Genomic DNA, 19,635 nt, shown 5'->3' on the forward strand with positions numbered 1-19,635 from the left:
AAATAGATACAATAATAACAAAAGAAGCCATTAATCCTTTCTGTTTTCTATTTTAAGTAATAGGCTCTGAGAAACCAGGGATATGTATAGAATTGTTTGTCGAATATTTGAGGGAATGATGATATAATAAACTCTGATCAGAATCCTATTATCAAAGCATACGAAATATACGTTTCAAGATTGATTCTACATGAGTATATCACAATCATCGGCTTCCCCGAAAAATATCTATTTTTATGGCCATAATGCCATGCTTATAACGGAAAGAAGACTACTCGAACTTTTTGATCAAGGAGAGATCGTTCAACATCTTCTCAATTGCCTCATCATCATGCGCTCTTCCTCTGGTCTGTAAAACAAGAAAAAGCCTCGTTTAGAACCTTCGTTATAGTATAATTCATATGCTATTCATTAAAAGTGGTAATTGTCGACAAGTTCTACTCAGAGTACATTCGCATTACAAAAAAAAAATTGAGGGCTCAGAACAAAAAGACAGGAAAATTGTGCAGTTCTTGCTAATTGGAGGGAGATATTTGGTGATTTCATTTTTAGGTTGGAAACTTTAGAAGATTAAAGTGCATGCTTAACTTACAATAAGCCAGGTCATTTGAGTTAGCTTTGGGCATTGAGTAGCAGTGCTGCGATTCAATTTCACAAAAAACGCAAAGTATTACAGTCAAGATATAATAAAAATGGGTACCTTGATGGACGGAACCATGGCTATAGCTTCCTCCACTGTTTCCGGACAAAGGTTCCCAAGTACACAGAGCTGCAAAACACACAGTTTAAAAAGGTTTCTCCAAAGCAGACAAACAAATGAGATTCATCAGAAAAAGTGAATAATTACCTCGAACTCAGCCAGCTGATATCTGCTAAGAATTCTGTAACTTGAGTTAAGAATTACACTAGTTTAAAGAGAGATGATATCTTTCAGTTCTCATGGTATGTAGAGAGTGAATTATGAAGCTAAGATACAAAGTCACTCTGCAAAAGAGACTGAATGCATGTTTTATTTTATGCAATTTCAATATAAGAGACTGCATAGAAGTTCGAGCAGACAACACTATCCTAAACAAAGTTTGAATGTGTTACGCCAAGGTCCTGCGAATAAATGACAAAAAGGATACTCTCGAACTTGTCTGACAGCATCAGGGTTCTTGTATCGGCTAAAGCGCTTCACATATTGGAGTGATTTCTCAAACACCCTGGAAATGAGAGACAATCGTCATCTAGCAACCATCTGAATAGACAGTATTTCCTTAGATATGCATAACTTCTACAAAACTGTATATCGCATCGTTGAAAATGATTGCAAATATAAATTTGACAGTTAGAACTCTAACGAACAATAAATTATCAATATATCGAAAGCAAGTAAAGAAATATATGCAGGCTCCAATAAAACACTCATCAGGGACTAAACAATAAAAGCATGAAAATTCCAAAGTGGAAATGTACTTACTGAGACATTTGATTCAATGGATCATCGGCCATCTGCTGAAGCTGCTCATATTTATGTTCAAGTATAAGGGAAACTTCACAATTCATAAGACATTTGGCCTTCAAAAATTCTAAAGAAAAAAAGTGCGTAAGCTCGCATTCCAAAAAACAATAACAACGCGGCAAACGACTATAAGTTACAGCATAATTGCTTAAATAGAAAATGTATCTTCTACTGCAATAATCGGATTCATGGAGAAAAATTACCCCTTTTGAACACCAAATAATAATAAAAAAAGATACTCCATTAATTAGCTTTTATTCACCTGCCCTAAACACAATATCCACGACGAAACACTGAATAAACTTACCTAAGACATATTATTTCAACCCTAACATGTAAAAATCAGGGCAAAGTTCCCCTACAGAATAGAACATGGTGAATTGAACGAATTTTGATTTTGATAAAGGATAATTGTTTCCACCATGAAAATTGGGAAAAGAGCCAAGATATACTCAATTACCATCGGGAATTTTGAGCTCGGCGGCATTCTCCTCTTCTTCCGTCGACATCTTCGATTTTCCAAGCAAAAATCTAACCGGAAAGAAAGATCGCAGTAGCGATTTTTGAAGAAATAATGTTTAAATTTTCTGCAGACTTTTTGGGTTTTGGGGTGCGCTTCTTATATAGATGGGATTTCTGAAACTTTAAATTGGGTTATCTACTTTTGTTTATTCGATTTTGGACCCCGACATTCAACACTAATTGAGATTTTGTCTTACTATAATGAGAAGGATAAAACGATATAGTAATAGAAAGGAGAATATAAATTGCGTGTTTGCTGCTTTGTAATATAGTTTAAAATATAGTTTAAATTCGGATACAGTAGCTAGAATCCACCAGATTATTTGTCCTTAATTGCGTTTGGTGTATTATATGGATAAGCTTAAATCTACTATGATTTAAGATTGTTACTACACATAAACGGTGCTTCACCGTGTCCACGTATATCGAATAACATCTTCATATTTCTTTCATCAACAAAAAAGGGAAGGAAAAAAAAAATGGAGTGGGAGATCTTGATGCTTAAATAAGTTGGAGAAGTCTTGATTCAATAACTCATTTTCAATAATTTCACAAAAAAGGAAATTTTGAAAGAGTATAAAATAAAATACTATTAGCAAACTAAGGATGATTTCAAACTTCTAAAAACAAATAGCATAAAAAATTAAAATAAAAATTTCCATGGGGGTCTTGCTCTTGATCATATCAGACCCAAAGTAAAATACGACTTAGCAACACAAAAGGTAAATTTCATATGTCCATGTCCAAAGCTACACACAGGTGTTGTTGTTATCATGGAGGCACCATCCATCCTACAACACAAAGTTCACCATGTCAAATTAAGATAAAAAAAAAATTGGACACAACAAGACATAATTTACATTAGTATCATACAAAAGGAACTTACACATCATCAGCAGTGGCATTTCGAAAAGGACCACGCAGAACTGATCCATGTCCAATCTTTCATCATGAAATGAAGAATCAAAGCAACAACACCCAGTTAGTCATATAACAGATGTCGCATAAAAGAATATGTAGTTAAAGTCAGCTGCAAAGGTCTTCACGAGCCCAGTTACAGTGAAAAAAGCAAATTTTCAACAAACATCAACAGAGTCATGCTATGTTAAGTGTTAACCAACAAAAAAAGAGAGACCCTCGTGCAGCACATGTTTAAATAAATCCATAACAGTAAATTGTTTGAAAGCTTAGAAGCTAAAAAAAAAAAAAAACGTGCAAATGGTGGGTTCTTTACAGGACACTACTCAATCTTCAACAATATCAATAAACTCAATCTACACAAAACAAATTATTTTTTAACTAATAACTTACGGCATATGAAAGTAGCTATTGGAAATTCAGAGCTAAAAACATAGACGGGAAAAAAGAGCCGCATTTTAAATAAGTTGAGCAAGAAAAATGTGAATTGAGATTCACATTATGAACAGATCAACATAAGTAATGAACAGTCGTATTTAGTAAAAATAAAGAAAAACTCGCCACCAGCAGGATTCGAACCCTTGGCAAATTGTTGTTCATGTGGTACATTGATCTGTTCATTAAAATTATAGATATGTTCATTTTTATTTTACGAATTCTTTATTCTCCACAATATTTAGCTTCTCTGTTGAACCCTTCTCTCTCTCTCTCTATATATATATATATATATTTACTTCCAAAAATTAATAAATTAAATCAAATTTAAAGAAAAAAAAATTGAAGACAAATTCGATGAACCAAATAACAACCACCAAAATAATAATACAAAAATATTACTCTCTTTCAAGTCGAAATAAAGTAAAAGGACCACCAAAATGTTTGAAAGCTTAATCACGTTCGTAAGATGCTGAATTAGAAAAGAATATATTTTTATAATGATTAGTAGACTAAGAATCTAAGACTAACAGATTAGGGAAATATAATTAAATGATGATTTAAAAATCCTAATTGGCTAATTATTACTTATTAGACTTATTTTAGTTATTATATTGAAAAAAATGCCTATTTTCTATAAACTAATTGACCGGGCCAATTTGGCCCAAAAGCCCAGCGAGCTTTTTGGCCCGCAAGCTGCGTGGCCCGACGGGCTGCATGGGTCGGGCCAGACAGGCCCGGTTTTTTTTGGGCCTAAAAAATCCTAGCCCAGCCCAGCCAAAATTACGGGCGGGCCCATCGGGCCGGGCCACTTTCAGCCCATTTTGACAGCCCTAGACATTATCGATAATTTTTGTTACAATTTAAATAGATTAAGCTTTTTATTGATATTATTAATTGTTATTGGGTATTTAATTACTATTTTACCTTTTGCTTCATATGCATAATGTATCTTTGTTTTTTTGTTTTTAATTATAATATTAAGTATTCAATTATGTGTAGAATATATAATTGCTGCATGAATAAAGTATTATAACCAAGAACTATAACATGAAACAAAAAGTTTATAACTAATGCTAATAAACGAAGATAAGAGAGTTAAACACGAGATAATGTCTTACTAACAAACAGAGCACCAAAATCCATCCTCAAGCGTCTGCATCACCAACCTCTCCACCGGGCGGCAACGGCGGCGCATCACCAAGCTAAAATTCTCTCCGAGGAGTTATACCCGCACTCAAATCTTCGTACAACTTTTTATAGTACACCATGAAGGCAGAGGGATTGTTGATCTCCAACCTCTGCCAAACGTTTTCAAAGAGCATCAGATCCACCTCCCCGTCAAATTGTTGCATATATGCGAGGATGTCACTTTTTCTGACATTCAGAGCCATATACGTGCTGATCCTATGCACGATCTGTATAGATTAGTAACACAAAACAATATTAATAATATAAAAGAAGATTAAATAAGTATGATCGTGTCTTTATCTTTATAAACAAAGCCTTGGAGACTTACCTTACTTTCTGAATCCATACCGCAAAAATGGCGGACGAGAGAAAACGGCAAAGCTGGGGCGGAATTCTTACGCAGAAAATTAGGCATTATTAATGAAGTCAATACAAAGTTTCGAAAGTACTAATAAATCTGATTTTGGGCTTTTTGGTATGTTGGGCCTGGCCTGTTTTTTTTTTTTTTTAGGGAAAGAAAACATGTATTACGACAAATAAGAAAGAGCAATATCTGATAGCCAAGGAGGAAACCCCGACTTCCAGATCATTACACCATTAACAGAGAAAGCAAAACGAGCCAACACGTGCGCCGCTCTATTAGCCTTACGCCGAGCATGACAAAAATCGAGAACCACGTGCTTCCAGGCATGAGCAAAAACCTCCCACAAATCATCACAAAGGGAGTCCGAACCATGATGAGAATCAAGCACTGAATGAATAGCCAATAAAGAGTCCAAGTAGAGAACCACCGGACCGAGATTGTTGGCTAAGCAAAAACCGATAGTAATAATCATCGCATGCAACTCGCCGAGAAGCACAGTGGCCGTGTGGCCGATTTGCTGACAGCCGGCTGCCACAATGATGCCAACTGAGTCGCAGAGCACGAAACCAGCCCCAACTCGCCGTCCTTCATCCTGATAAGCAACGTCCACGTCCAAACGAAGGACTTCCGGCGACGGCGGAAACCAACGAATGGCCCCCTTGTGCGGAAGAGCTTGCTCCTCGATAATGACTCGGTCTCTAGCCAATTGATATTCATTCAACATGATCTCACCAGTAATCAAAGAAAACCCTTGCATCTTTTCCTTATCCCCATGTTTAATATTGCACAGGTGCTTCCACACAAACCTAAGTAAGAAGATCCACCTCTCCAAACCTTGACAACCCATCGCATCCTCGACCACCTGACACAAATCCTCCAGTGATAGCTGCTTAAATGGGCGAATCAAGGCCCAGAAATCAGTAGCAATCCACAATGATTGCACCTTATAACATCAGCTGCTTAAATGGGTCTGGCCTGTTAATTTAATTAAATTTGAATTCTAATATTTATTGGGCTTTCAAGAAATGACATACTCCAAAATTATTAGTATAATTATGATTTATATATATACATACAATTGTTTAATGAACATAAAACTACAATTTACGCACAATTTAATGTAATTTTAATTATTATTTTAATTTATGTAGTTATGAATGTGTTATTTGAAACGTATAGATAAATGATTGAATGAATTTTGAAAATAGTCATTTTGGAATTGGTAAATTCAAAAATTGGCTATTAAAATACAAAATTTAAAAATTGGCCACACTTACCATTCTACCATTCACATAAAAAATATAAAAATCATCCACGAATTCACAACTAAGTCGAATTCACAATTAGCACTAATTTTAGTTGTGAATTCAAGTTTTAAAACTCGAATTCACATCTGAATAGCTAATATTGGTTGTGAATTCGAGTTTTAAAGTTATAATTCACAATTAGAAATAGTGTTAGTCGCGAATTCAAGTTTTATAGTTTAAATTCATAATTAGAAATATTGACAGTTAGGGGTGTCTAAACGGGGCGGGGCGGGTACCCTACCCGCATTTTGCGGGTACCCGACCCCGATTTTTCAGCATTTTCTCTACCCGCTACCCGACCCAATAGCTATGTCGGATACCCTAATACCCGGCGCGGGTATTAGGGTACCCACATACCCACAGTATTGTGAAATTTTTGATTTTTTTTTCGTTTAATTTTGTAGTGTACCTGACGCATTTGGTTGAGTTAGTATGTGCAACTTGTGAAATCGTGTTGTACTTTTTAAATTTGGGTAATTTTGATTTGTTTTAATTTCTTTTGGTAAAAAAGTAACTTTCAAGTTGCTAGTACTATTTATCAATGAAATCAAAAAATGATTTTAGTTTCTTATTTATAAAATAAATATGAAAACTATTTTTTTAGGGGACGAAAATTGCTTTTAGTTTTCTATAAATAAATGTTTATCTTTTACTAATGGAAACCTATAGTTTCATCATGTAAATGAAAATGCCCTTGACTATTTTCTATGTAAATCTGCTAAGCAAAAATATCATGGAGTTTGACCACATTTTAGTAACATTTTATGAAATTAACTCCGAAACAATCATTATTATCCAATGTGACTAGGGCTGTCAAACCTTGCAGGCCGGGCCAGCCCCAGCGGGCCTAGGAAATTTTTTGGGCCGGGTTGGGCCGGCCCAAAATTTCAGCTAGCCTCGAAAAATGAAGCCCAGCCCTATACCGGCCGTCGGGCGGGTCGAGCCAAAACGGGCCAAAAAATTTATAAATTAATAAATATATACTCCATCCGTCCCACTTAAGACGCAACATTGCTTTTGGGCACAAGATTTAAGGAGTTATATATTAAGGAGTGATAAAGTAGGAGAGAAGAAGTAATAAAGTGATAAAGTAGGAGAGAAAATATAATAAGAAAATATTTAATTAGTGATAAAGTAAGAAAGAGAAAATAAAAAAGTGATAAAGTAGGAGAGAGAATGTAATAAGAAAATATTTAATTAGTGTTAGTTTTTGCCAAATAAAGAATGTAGCATCTTGATTGGGACGGTCCAAAAAGGAAAATGTTGCATCTTGGGTGGGACGGAGGGAGTATTTTTTTTTACTTCCAAAAATTAATAAATTAAATCAAATTTAAAGAAAAAAAATTGAAGACAAATTCGATGAAACAAATAACAACCACCAAAATAATAATACAAAAATATTACTCCCTTTCAAGTCGAAATAAAGTAAAAGGACCACCAAAATGTTTGAAAGCTTAATCATGTTCGTAAGATGCTGAATTAGAAAAGAATATATTTTTATAATGATTAGTAGACTAAGAGTCTAAGAATAGCAGATTAGGAAAATATAATTAAATGATGATTTAAAATTCCTAATTGGCTAATTATTACTTATTCGACTTATTTTAGTTATTATATTGGAAAAAAATGCCTATTTTCTAGTATAAACTAATTGACCGGGCCAATTTGGCCCAAAAGCCCGGCGGACCATTTTTGGCCCGCAGGCCGCGTGGCCCGAACGGCTGCATGGGTCGGGCTAGATAGGCCCATTTTTTTTTTGGCCTAAAAAATTATAGCCCAGCCCAGCCAAAATTACGGGCGGGCCGGGCCACTTTCGGCCCATTTTGACAGCTCTAAATGTGACAGAAATTTACAAATAAAAAGAAAAAGGTAATAGAAATTTACGCAAATTATTTTATAATATCCTTCATTGTCATATACAGAGATGAGAGAGTAGAGTTAGGGCACGCTGCATTTCTTCTTCTATTCTTTATAGGAATTTCAGAATTTAAAAATCAAAATTAAGATTTAACTAGCATTAAATAATTTAAATTATATAAAATAATAAAAATGCATATTAATTAATTGTTATGCGGGTATACCCGATACCCGCAATTCTCGCCTATCCAATACCCGATCCCGACCTGTATCCCGTCTTAGTCGGGTATCGGGTAGGGTCGAGTATACCCGATACCCGCTACCCGTTTAGACACCCCTATTGGCAGTCGTGAATTCAAGGTTTCAAAACTCAAATTCACGACTAGTATTATTTCTAATAGTGAGTTCGAATTTTAAAATTTGAATTCACAACCAGCAATAGAGTTGGTTGTGAATTCGAGTTTTAAAACTTGAATTCACAACTAACACTAGTAATTTAGTTGTAACTTCATCAAACTGGTTGTAAATTCTAGTTTTAAAACTCGAATTCTAGTTTTTATTTTATTTCACATGTCAAAAATAAATCCAAGTGTCATTTTCGGCGCCATTGTGTCATTTTCGACTGCTCTGTGTCAATTTCCAATGTCCACGTAGGAAATTGACCGATCACCGGACAAATTTGAGACGAAAATAAAAGGTTATGAATTTAAAAGTCACTTTTTCGGATCTGGTGCAATAACCAAATTTTGAAAAACATTACGGATTTATAGTTAGGGAATAATAATAATAATAATAATAATAATAATAATAATAATAATAATAATAATAATAATAATAATAATAATAATAATAATAATAATAATAATAATAATAATAATTCACAATGCAAAATACAAGAATCCTAAGAATAAGAAAAGAAAAAAAAAACCTAAGAAAAGTTAAGGAATAAGAATCCTGAAAAATTGCATTATTTTTCTTAATTTTCAAGATTCTTTTCACTTTCCCTATTTGACAAAAATTTAACCAAACACAATAATTTAAAGTGTTCATAGGCAAAAATGCCATATTTCTTATGTTGTATATGAAAAATACCCTACTTTATAATCTTAAGCATTTTATGTCTTAATTATGTGAAGTACCTATTGTACCATTTGATGTTGATGGGCTTGCTTGGTTTTTTTGTTGATCGATTTGACAGCTATCAGTCATAAAAGTCAACGATTTGACGGCTATCAGTCAAAAGTACATATGATGAGTGAGTGGCTAGATCATGTGTCCGCCCGGGTGGACACATAATTTCACCGGGCGAACACATGATCTAGCACCCAAATCATGTGGGCGGACAGATGATTTTATCGGACGGACACATGATCTAGCCATCCACCGGTCACATGTACTCTTGACTGATAGCTGTCAAATCGTTGACTTTTATGACTGATAGCTATCAAATCGATCAACAAATCAATCAAATGTGCAAGACTTTCACAAAAAACTAAGCAAACCCATCAAATCAAATGATATTTAAAAAATAGGACATAAAATACTTATGTTTATAAAAAAATGACATTTTTCACATATAACTTAAAGAATAAGACATTTTAAATTTTCACTCTAAAGTGTTAATAGGCAAAAATGTCATTCTCATTCTTAAACATAGTTTGCATTATTTTTGGTAGTGTTTTTTTTCTTTTTTCTTTTTTTCGGTTGTAGATAATGTAACTTGTTCATTTTCTAATTTTGTAATTGTATTTATATTTGGATGTTTTGTTTTGCAATGACTTGAGCGAAACGACCGTACATAAAAATCCAGTCTTACAAAATTGTCAACTGTATACTTCGGGTCGATGTTCACATTCACATATAGAATTTAAAAATAAAACTAGTTATTAACAACGATTTCACCTTAAACAAAAATAAAAATCTCATACCCAGACTGAAATAGACTTGGACAATATTAGAATGAAAATTAAGGGGGCATGAGACGTCCATTTTGAATCTTGAAACTTAACTAATCTCAAATCATCCTGACCCTCCTTTCCAGCCGGAAAAATCCCGAAACGTACAAGAAAGTTGAAACTGAGCTTGTTTTGCTGAAAATCGAACATTTCAACAAAACGAGCACGTGCCTCAGAATAGCATACCTGTTGCCAAGCAGCAAATCCAAGTGGGTTGCCAAGAAATCTCCCTAATCCTGACCATGTTCATAATAATCAAAGGAAAAGCCAAACGTAACCTCGATGATTATTTAACATGAGGCGCTGCCACTTGTGTTTCTTTCGGATCCATGTTCGTTCTAGCTAGACATGCATTCTTAGAAACTACGGACTAATGTATCATTTACATACTCGTTGAGAAAAGGGGGATCACTTCCCTCTTATTTCTGTCGAGATGAAGCACGGTCCAAAGTCGTCCCATCTGATACCACCACACAAGATTAGCGGCACCTTCGTGTTCTCGAAACTCTAATTAATAAATCAAGTTCATACTTACCAAGAATATGATGGCAGTTGCTTGGTCGAAATTTAGTTTGATGCAGAACCAGCAGCAGCACACGGAGCCCGTGTCTCGTGCTCACCCATAGAAGGGCCGGTGCTCGTCTCTATGGCTGGCTGGCTGGTAGGGACTTCACTCGACCCGTCCTCAATATTTCTCGTTCTAGTGTCTTCGGATACTTCAAGATGGCCCATCATCTCAGATACAGTAGCGATACCTTGGCCAGACTCTCGACGAACTTCGGGGGTAGGCTGTTCGGGCGTTTGACTGTTGCGAGTGAACAGTTTCTCCTTCCAACCTCTCGTGGTCTTCGTTATCGACTCCTTGTATCTGGAATTTATATAGTTAAAACCTTGAGTTGGACTAGAACAGCCCAAAAATATGCGTATTCGAGTAATAAGCACGGAGCAGAAGCTTTCATCGTACCTCGTTGACAATGTACCAAAGCGGGATTTGAGAGTTTCTGAGAACGAATGGAGATCCGATGGTCCAGCTCGATCTTGACTACCTGAAGAAGTCTGTGAAGGAGACCTACAAGAACACAGACCGACAACGGGTCACGACACCTTTACATTGTGGAGCAACTCATGAAATGATCAATAGAAAGTACCTATTGCTTGATGGCCGGCTTGCAGCAGTAGCAGAAGCACTTGATGCAGACCCCGTGCCCATATGCTGATCGGCTCGAGCAGATGAAATCCGAGGAATAAGCTGTTCAGAATCTTCGACGGTAATAAAAGGAGAGTTCGGGCCCGCTATCATGACCGCAGGAGGAAAGCCACCTTCTCTCTGAGCAGCGGGAGAGGCGGCCGAAGCTCCATTAGGATGGGTCGAGAAAACCAAGAATTGAGGACGGCCTTGTGCGGAAGTCCTGTTCCGCTGACCTTCCCTCCTAGCAAAGTGACGGGCCCTACCCATAGCTGCAGCAGCAGCTAAGTGCTGAATAATTCGCTCTTCAAGTTCGGATTCACTTGCAGTAACCGGCAACTGCATCGGAAGTTCTATTATAAATCACGACGGGATATGTGACTTTTGTATACAGCGACAAACGAAATGATGAAATGAGAAAGCATAAGCCAAGAACGACTAACATGTTGTAGCTCGAAGTCCCCTAGAGTTGGATGGTGAAATATAGTGGTGTTTCTAGGAGGGTTCATTCGGATATTTCTCTCGTGCTCCACACCTTCGAGCAGCTCCTGGCTGCCAAAGCAGTCGGGCGATGGTAAGAGCCCAGATAGAATAAAATTTCGCAACGAGAAAGGGAAGTAAAGATTATCATAAAAAAGAGGGCGAGTCATATCAATATACCTACTGGGATCCTTCAAGCCGATGGGCTGCCAGCACATTGGGCACTGTGAGCTCCTCTGGCACCTGTACATTTGTATCAACTTAATGACTGGCTTCGATCCACAATTTGAAAATTTATCGAAAAATCAGATTACAGTCATAATTCGTCAGTCACAACCTATGTTATCCTAAATGGAACCACAGCATAATATAATGTTGTATAGCATTAGGTATCTACAATATATTTATTATTTTCGGGAGGTGGGGATTGGAGATGTTAGATTTGTACCATTCAAGAATGCACTGAAGATGAAACTCGTGCTTGCAGCTAGTTACCTGAAAATAGTAATTTCAATCATATCGTCAATAAGGTGAAAATACATAATGATTGGTTAATAAGATAGCACTTGCACATACCGTGGAAGGATCACTGTCACAAAAAGCTTCGAGGCATATACTACACGAATCATCACATGCATCTTGAATTCCTCCTTCCACAAAAGCTGCTGCGGAGGTCAAACTTTTCTCGGACACATTTTCCTCTTCCATCCTGTTACAGATGTGAATCAGGATTTAACAACACGTATGCACAATATCTAGATTTGAGAAGTTGAAACATTCATTCATCACTCAATCACATGACTGAAGAATATGCAAGAACTTAGCCAGTATATCCACGATATACATAAAAAACATAGCTCAAAAAACAACACAGTGATGCAAATTCAACAGAGAAAATGCAAATTATCCTACATATAAAAAAATCCAAGTGATCTTTCTTCAAATATACAGGCTAATCATCACACTTCTAAAGAGTAAATGTAGTTATATACGATCTGACAATTTCAACAATTACAATAAACAAAAGATCGAACAACCACACTACACACAAACTCTAAAACACAATGAAATTGAAGAGACTTATCACGTCTAACGCGTCTGACTTTCACTAATAAGCTACACGGCTTGTGGTAAGCACCAAACACTTTACTCGAGCAAAAAAGATCGATTTATTCCTAGATATCAAACTTCATGCTAGAAGGCACCCATAAAAACTGCAAAAAACTTCAACTCTACTCCAGAAATAACCCAATCAAACAATGGCCAACCAAATCCAGAGTATCTTTATTTTTATTTTGTTTAAATATTATTACCAAAGAAATAAAAACACAGTCACAACCTCAACCTCTAGATGACTCGAACCCCTGTCTATTGGTTGGAGGGGAAGTATCTTTATGACCTCCCAAATTATCCCAGAAAACTCATTAAGAAAAATAAAAATAGAATCTTCAACAAATCGTGATTCTCTTCTGCTATATATAGGTCTTAATCATTCAAATGAACACCAAAAAACTGCACATAAACACAAAAAAAGGGGCTTTTTTTTACATTCAAAACACTGGATTGCAAACACCCAAAACGAATAATAGAAGAAAAACACTAAAAAATACTAACAAAACCCCCATCAATTTCACACAATTAACAATCAAAATTCAAGAATCACCTCAACAATAAATAAATTGAAAATTATAATCCCCAACAAATTGATCAAACACAGCAGCAGATCAAATCTAACAGTGATTGAAGAAGAAAAATAAGAGGGCATGAAGAAAGAGACCGTACCTGAATGAGTGAATTTGGGGAAAGAAATGAGAATGAGGAAAAAATAATTACTATTTCTTTGGACTTTTCTTTTTGTTGGTTTTTGGAGAATAATTATTTCTTCTCTAGCCTTTTTCTTGTTTTCTCTCTCTCTCTCTTTCTTTTTTTCTCTTTCTTTTACTTTTTTGGCGGTGGTGAGTCTGATGACATGACTGAGCCCACAAAAAAACACACAACACACACTGACACACAGACACATCTTTGGAGGAGGAAAGGAGTAATGCCTGGTCTTCCACTAGCTACAGTAGTGACACGTGGCTTTGATGCCGATATTTTTTATTTTTATTTTCATTCTATTGAAATTATTGTTTGTTTGCTGAAATCCCACCACATAAAACGAGCGGAATTTTTAAAAAATAAATAAATAAGAGAGATCTTAGTAAGAAGCCCTTCAATTTTGTTTCTATTGGGAAGAAACTTTCTAGTTTGGGGATTGACGTGTATGCCCACATTTATTTTGTAACAAACTTTTTCTTTTTTTCAATTTCTAGAAGATAATTATAATTATTATACTGATCCATGAAAGTCAAAATGTATAATGTTTTCAACGAATTCATGCTCCATCCGTGTCACGAATTTTGACACATTTCCATATAAATCAATAATTATTATATTTTCTTTCCTACTTTATCACCTTTATTATTTTCTTTCTCTTACTTTATCACTTTTATACTTTAATAACTACACACTTAAAATACTGTAATTCCTTAATTCTCGTGTTGAAACCAAACGTGTCAAGATTCGTGGGACGGAGGAAGTATAATGTTAAAAGAAAATCTCTAACTTAAAATTTGATTTCAAAATTTTTTTAATGATAATTTTATAAATTAAAAAGAAATTAATATAATAATTTATTCAAAACTTTAAACCCATAGAAATTAAATTAACCGCTCACAACTAATCTTTAAATTATAAATCTCTTCAACTTTTTGTTCATTTTATAGTTAGAGCACATCTTTTCATTTGTATTTAATTATGTTTTGAGTAAAATATATAATATAATATGTTTTGAATAAAATATCATATAAGAACTTTTAATTTGACTTACGATATGTAAACAATATATTAAAAATGAACAAGTTGTGATAATTTAAAGTTTTAATATATTAAATAATTTATATTTTTAATTAATACTTCATCCGTCCCACTTATCTTGGCACTTTTACTTTGGGCACAAAAATTAAGAATAAGAAGTTAAGAGTGTAAAGTGGATGGGGACCACTTGTTTAACGTGTGTAGATAAGGTAGAGATCACATACTATTTTTGGAAAGTGTTATTATAAATGGGACAAACTAAAAAGGAAAGTGTGTCAAGATAAGTGAGACGAAGGGAGTAATATTTTGCTTGAGTCTGGAAACCTTATTTTAAATAATTTTATTTTTCCTTTTTTTCTTAATTTTAATTTTTTAATTATATATTTCTATTTATTTTATATAAAAAAATTATTAATGGGACACTATGTATTATGTTATGTGGGAACTATCATATATAACCTTTTTTATATATAAAAGCATAGCATATTATATATTATAATTTGTTTTAAGAATCACTAAATTAATATTTAATCTCATTTAACATATTTAGATTTTTTTTAAATTTTAGTTATATATATATATATATATATATTTATAATTATTACAGTGTATCACACGAAAAAGCTATTCTAATACGAAATATAAACAAATAAATATTCATATCATCTTTTGATTTAGTTTTAATTGTTGTTGTTGTTGTTACAATCAGTTATCGGTTAAAGTATTATAAATTTGAATCTATTTGATAAATTGTTAAATGTACTTTTGGATTATATAAAAAAAAAAGAGCACAATACATTGTCATGTTGTAATATAGATTTCATTATTATAATCACATCAGAAAATTTCACTCAAAACTCGGTAAGGTTCCAATATTGTCATGTTGTAATATATATTTCATAAATATAATCACATCAGATATTCTCACTCAAATTTCAGCAAGGTTCCATTGCATATATTTTTTTCTTTTAGGATATATTACTCCAAATTCAAAATGAACAATAGAAGTCAGTCTTATGATATTTGAATTTTATGATATTTCATTATTGGAGTTGGTATTTTGACATAGCCAAATTCAAACTTGCCTAATAAAAAGTCTCTTTTGCAAATGGGATTTTAAATTGGGTGGAAATTTAAAGTGCCCACTTTGATAATATGTCTTACAAAACTACTCATCCATATAAGTAGCTTATAAATTATCCAAATCACAATTGATGTTGATAGATTTGCATGATTTTTTGTAAAAGTTCTTACACTTTTCTTACACAAGTACAATTGTGTAGAAAATGTATAAGATATGTAGTTAAAAAATGTACAAAATCTGAGATATATGTATTTATTGTAAAGTCACGTCACTTTGTAACCCTAATAAAAATCATAAGTTTGAAAAAATGAGGGCATGTTTGTGAGTTATAAAACATTAATGCAAAGACTAAAAAATTCAAATTTAGGTATATTGTGAACAAAAAAAAATTCTGAAGGCAACGGACTAACAAGCCGCCTGTAGAATCCGTGCGGTATTTTCAAGCGCGGATTCTGCAGGCGGCTAGGGTTTTTCGGCGGCTTGTTAGTCCGTTGCCTTCAGAATTTTTTTTTTGTTAACAACATACCTAAATTTGAATTTTTTAGCCTTTGTATTAATGTTTTATAACCCACAAACGTGTCCTCATTTCGTATATATATATATTCTAAAAAAAATACATATGAATAACCCAAAATGATGATATTTATATAAATAATTAAATAGATATATTCGAAATAATTCACGGCTTTAAACATTAGATATATACGAAATAATTCACAACAAGGGGATTGATTGTAGTAATTCACATTGGAAAATGAGAGAATCTCATGCCTTTTGATCAAGATTGGACGGCTCATGGGTTGAAATAGGGAGGAATTCACGACTTTTTGAAAATCACGGGTTTTGAAGCAAGAATCTCATGCCTGCTTCACTACTAGAAAAACGCTCATAGATAACGGATTTTTTCCGTTATCTATGAGCAAAAAAATCGTTGTGTATAGTGGTGTTATCTATGATACGTATCATAGACAACGATTCAAAACCGTTATGTATATTAGCATAGATAACGGTACGATGCGTCATACATAACAGTACGCATCCGTTATCTATAAAGGTTGTACATAACAGTTTTTCACCGTTATGTATAAAGATTTTTCCGTTATGTATTATAATTTTTTTTATTTTTTTTTTTAATTATAGTTAACAGTTTTTTGCACTTTTTATAACGGTTTTAACCGTTATCTTTGATAGAAATACATAACGATTTTTTGCACTTTTTATAACGATTTTAACCGTTATCTTTGATAGAAATACATAACGGTTTTTTGCACTTTTTATAACGGTAATATATTTTTTAAAATTTTCCTGTTATTTATCTCAAAAATTAAATTAATAATTCTAAAACAAAATGACATTGCCATCGATAACATATATTATATAACATCCAAAATATTCATACATTACCATCCAAATATAATAAATATCACATAAATTTCTGTCTAAGAATTCTCCCACCATATAAGCACCAGATTCTTATAAGCAATTTCTGTCTAACAATTTCTGTGGCTAGCCCTTGGTGCACAGATGACTTATAAGCATTGTCTAGAGACTTGTTGTACTCACTCACAGCCCTCTTCTTCCCTGTATACGAGGCAACCTGCACAAATATATATATTTATTTTTAAGCACCAACACTACAGTCACAAAATAGAAATGGGCTAAACAAACTAACTCATCAACAGTATGACACGAGAAATTAACTTGTGTCTCGATGATCACCTTGCTAAGAGCATTAGGATTTTGAGGCTTCGCATTTAAGAAGGCCACCTCAACCTACAAAAGCATAAAATTGCAATAGTCAAGATCCAGAAAAGGTAGATACCCTAGCCTTCTCCACACAGTCTCGTACAAAACCCAACTGCAACTTAAAGAAAAAAAATACTCATGCCAATTTTAACCAAAGGAGTGTCGGCAGTGAAAAGCGATAATCGTATTGTCTCTCAGGGGGTACATCTTCCATCCTTATTAACAACCCAATTGCCTAAGAGAATAAAAAGATAGCATCAAATAACAACATCAACTACCTTAATTATTGACCTCAAAAATGTGACTTCCATACTTGTAAAGCACAAAGACATCATCACACACCTACATTCATGACTTTTGATGCAAAGTAAAACAAAGGAAAACACTAAAACAGTATAGACACTAACTTTCAAACACAAACATGAGAACACCGTAGTCACTAACTCCTTTCTTCCTTTGAGATTTTCATTTGTGAATTTCTAATTTTCCTATAAAATTTCAGTTGATAACTACAGATACTTCCATCTCATGTTGATAGAGTATGAAAATCGATATTCTGATCGATACACGTAAAAACAAATCTCACTGCCAAGAAAAAGAATCATGTATGAATGGCTGCGGCGAAGTGCTGAAGAAGCATAACAGATTCCAATAAATATTCAATCATCTCCAACACGTTAATTTTCTTAAAAAAAAAAATAGACGACAAACGAGAAGAACAACTATATTTTTGAAAATTAAAAAAAGAAATGAAAAAAAAGAACAACAACAACAGAAAAATGAAATTTTACCTTATAAGAGCGGCAACAAGGAGAAAAATACGGCGGAGCAGTTTCTTGACCGAATCTCTGCTTAGGTCTGTGACACGACACTACAATCACAACACTACAGACCAACGTTATGGGTCTGGGTGCGGCCAAAGGCATCGGACAATTGTCAAATAAAACGAAGATACTAGTTAATATGATAAAAGAACTAGTCTCAGGCAAGCAATTACCATCTAGCTTTGACCCAAATAAAATAGAATCTCACGCCTTCATTTATTTTAGGTTAAATATATATTGTGAAACAATAAAATCTGTTTCCTAACAGGCCAACAAGCCGCCCAAAAACCGTTCGTCGAAAGCACTAGCCGCTGGTGAATTTACATGCGGTTAGTGACGCCGACTTATATGTTTTGGACGGCTTATTTTGTTGTTAGCTAGATAGTATTATATTGGTTCAGAATATATGAGGTTGGATATTTTTAATGGATAATTTCCTATTATTTTATGTGCAATTCTATAATTTTATGTGTAAGTCTATTATTTTATGTGCAATCAAATCATACATAAAGTGAGTATTATTATTCCCACTATAATACAAATTTTGGCAGATTCACTCTCTCACATGTTTCACATCTATGTGTACTTTTTGTACTATAAAAAAATGAAACTTAAAATTTATAAAAATAACGATACATATGTTATAAAACATTAATACGCAGGCAAAAAAAATTATATATATGTGTGTATATTGTGAATAGAAAAAAATTCAGAAGCCAATGGACACAAAAGCCGCCGAGAAATCCTAGCCGGCTGCAGAATCCGCGAGGCATTTTCACACGCGAATTCTACAGCCGGCTAGGGTTTCTCGACGGCTTTTGAATTTTTTATTTATTCACAATATGCACACATATGAATTTTTTTGTCTGCGTATTAATGTTTTATAACAGACAAACGTGCCTTCATTTTTTCAAAATTTTCAAACCTACAGTAAATAATAATGCATGAAAGTAACGTGATTGCCATTTTCTCATATTTTGAACAATTTTTAACTACTTATCTTACACATTTTCTTACACAATTGTACTTGTGTAAGAAAAGTGTAAGAACTTTTACAAAAATCAATGCCCACCTATCAATATTAATTATATTTTGGATAATTTTATAAGATATATTATATGAATGGGTGGTTTTATAAGACATATTATCAATATGAGTATATTTCCCTATTCACACTTTTAAATTTCGCTATGTGCGTTCATTGCAAATTAGTCTCCATTTTCCATCAAGAATCGTTGATTGTGATGTGATAATCTACTAGTGAGTACTGACTTCAGATTATTTATTTATGGCAAAATATCAGCCCGCCTAATATATCATAACATCATTGTAATACACATATAAATACTAAACACGCCTTATAATCAGTGACATCTAAAATTTAAAAAATGAAACAGCAAAATTAT

General features: G+C 33.7%; 2 protein-coding genes across 5 annotated transcripts; both read right to left on the bottom strand.

Moving 5' to 3' along the window:
- Positions 1-124: 124 nt before the first annotated feature.
- LOC131022684 (DNA-directed RNA polymerase II subunit 4) lies at positions 125-2,221 on the bottom strand. The gene is made up of 6 exons (XM_057952199.1): positions 1,965-2,221; positions 1,463-1,571; positions 1,128-1,205; positions 848-881; positions 701-769; positions 125-349 (listed from the first exon to the last, which is right to left on the bottom strand). The coding sequence occupies exons 1-6, from the start codon at positions 2,011-2,013 to the stop codon at positions 272-274; spliced, it is 417 nt and encodes a 138-aa protein (XP_057808182.1). The 5' UTR covers positions 2,014-2,221; the 3' UTR covers positions 125-271.
- Positions 2,222-10,086: 7,865 nt separating this feature from the next.
- On the bottom strand, positions 10,087-13,769 carry LOC131022655 (E3 ubiquitin-protein ligase RHF2A-like). Of its 4 annotated transcripts, none has more exons than XM_057952181.1 (9): positions 13,502-13,730; positions 12,296-12,428; positions 12,168-12,214; positions 11,900-11,962; positions 11,683-11,791; positions 11,202-11,578; positions 11,018-11,122; positions 10,589-10,921; positions 10,087-10,513 (listed from the first exon to the last, which is right to left on the bottom strand). In XM_057952181.1, the coding sequence occupies exons 2-8, from the start codon at positions 12,425-12,427 to the stop codon at positions 10,621-10,623; spliced, it is 1,134 nt and encodes a 377-aa protein (XP_057808164.1). In that variant the 5' UTR covers position 12,428; positions 13,502-13,730; the 3' UTR covers positions 10,087-10,513; positions 10,589-10,620. The 4 variants fall into 4 exon arrangements, with proteins under 4 accessions (XP_057808164.1, XP_057808175.1, XP_057808170.1 ...); XM_057952192.1 differs by having other exon boundaries at positions 13,383-13,504; XM_057952187.1 differs by having other exon boundaries at positions 10,087-10,921; positions 13,502-13,769.
- Between the last annotated feature and the right edge of the window lie 5,866 nt (positions 13,770-19,635).

The sequence above is a fragment of the Salvia miltiorrhiza genome, chromosome 1 (assembly GCF_028751815.1).
Source record: "Salvia miltiorrhiza cultivar Shanhuang (shh) chromosome 1, IMPLAD_Smil_shh, whole genome shotgun sequence".
Classification (NCBI taxonomy): Eukaryota; Viridiplantae; Streptophyta; class Magnoliopsida; order Lamiales; family Lamiaceae; genus Salvia; species Salvia miltiorrhiza.

Excerpts from the sequence above, each read along its gene's own strand:
- LOC131022684 (XM_057952199.1), bottom strand. The coding sequence starts at position 2,013 with ATGTCGACGGAAGAAGAGGAGAATGCCGCCGAGCTCAAAATTCCCGAT. Across the intron at positions 882-1,127 it reads GCTGTCAGACAAGTTCGAGA|AATTCTTAGCAGATATCAGC; the intron begins GTATCCTTTTTG and ends CTCAAGTTACAG. Across the intron at positions 350-700 it reads CCATGGTTCCGTCCATCAAG|ACCAGAGGAAGAGCGCATGA; the intron begins GTACCCATTTTT and ends CTTGTTTTACAG.
- LOC131022655 (XM_057952176.1), bottom strand. The coding sequence starts at position 12,427 with ATGGAAGAGGAAAATGTGTCCGAGAAAAGTTTGACCTCCGCAGCAGCT. Across the intron at positions 12,215-12,295 it reads GTGACAGTGATCCTTCCACG|GTAACTAGCTGCAAGCACGA; the intron begins GTATGTGCAAGT and ends TACTATTTTCAG. Across the intron at positions 11,792-11,899 it reads GGCTTGAAGGATCCCAGTAG|CCAGGAGCTGCTCGAAGGTG; the intron begins GTATATTGATAT and ends CTGCTTTGGCAG.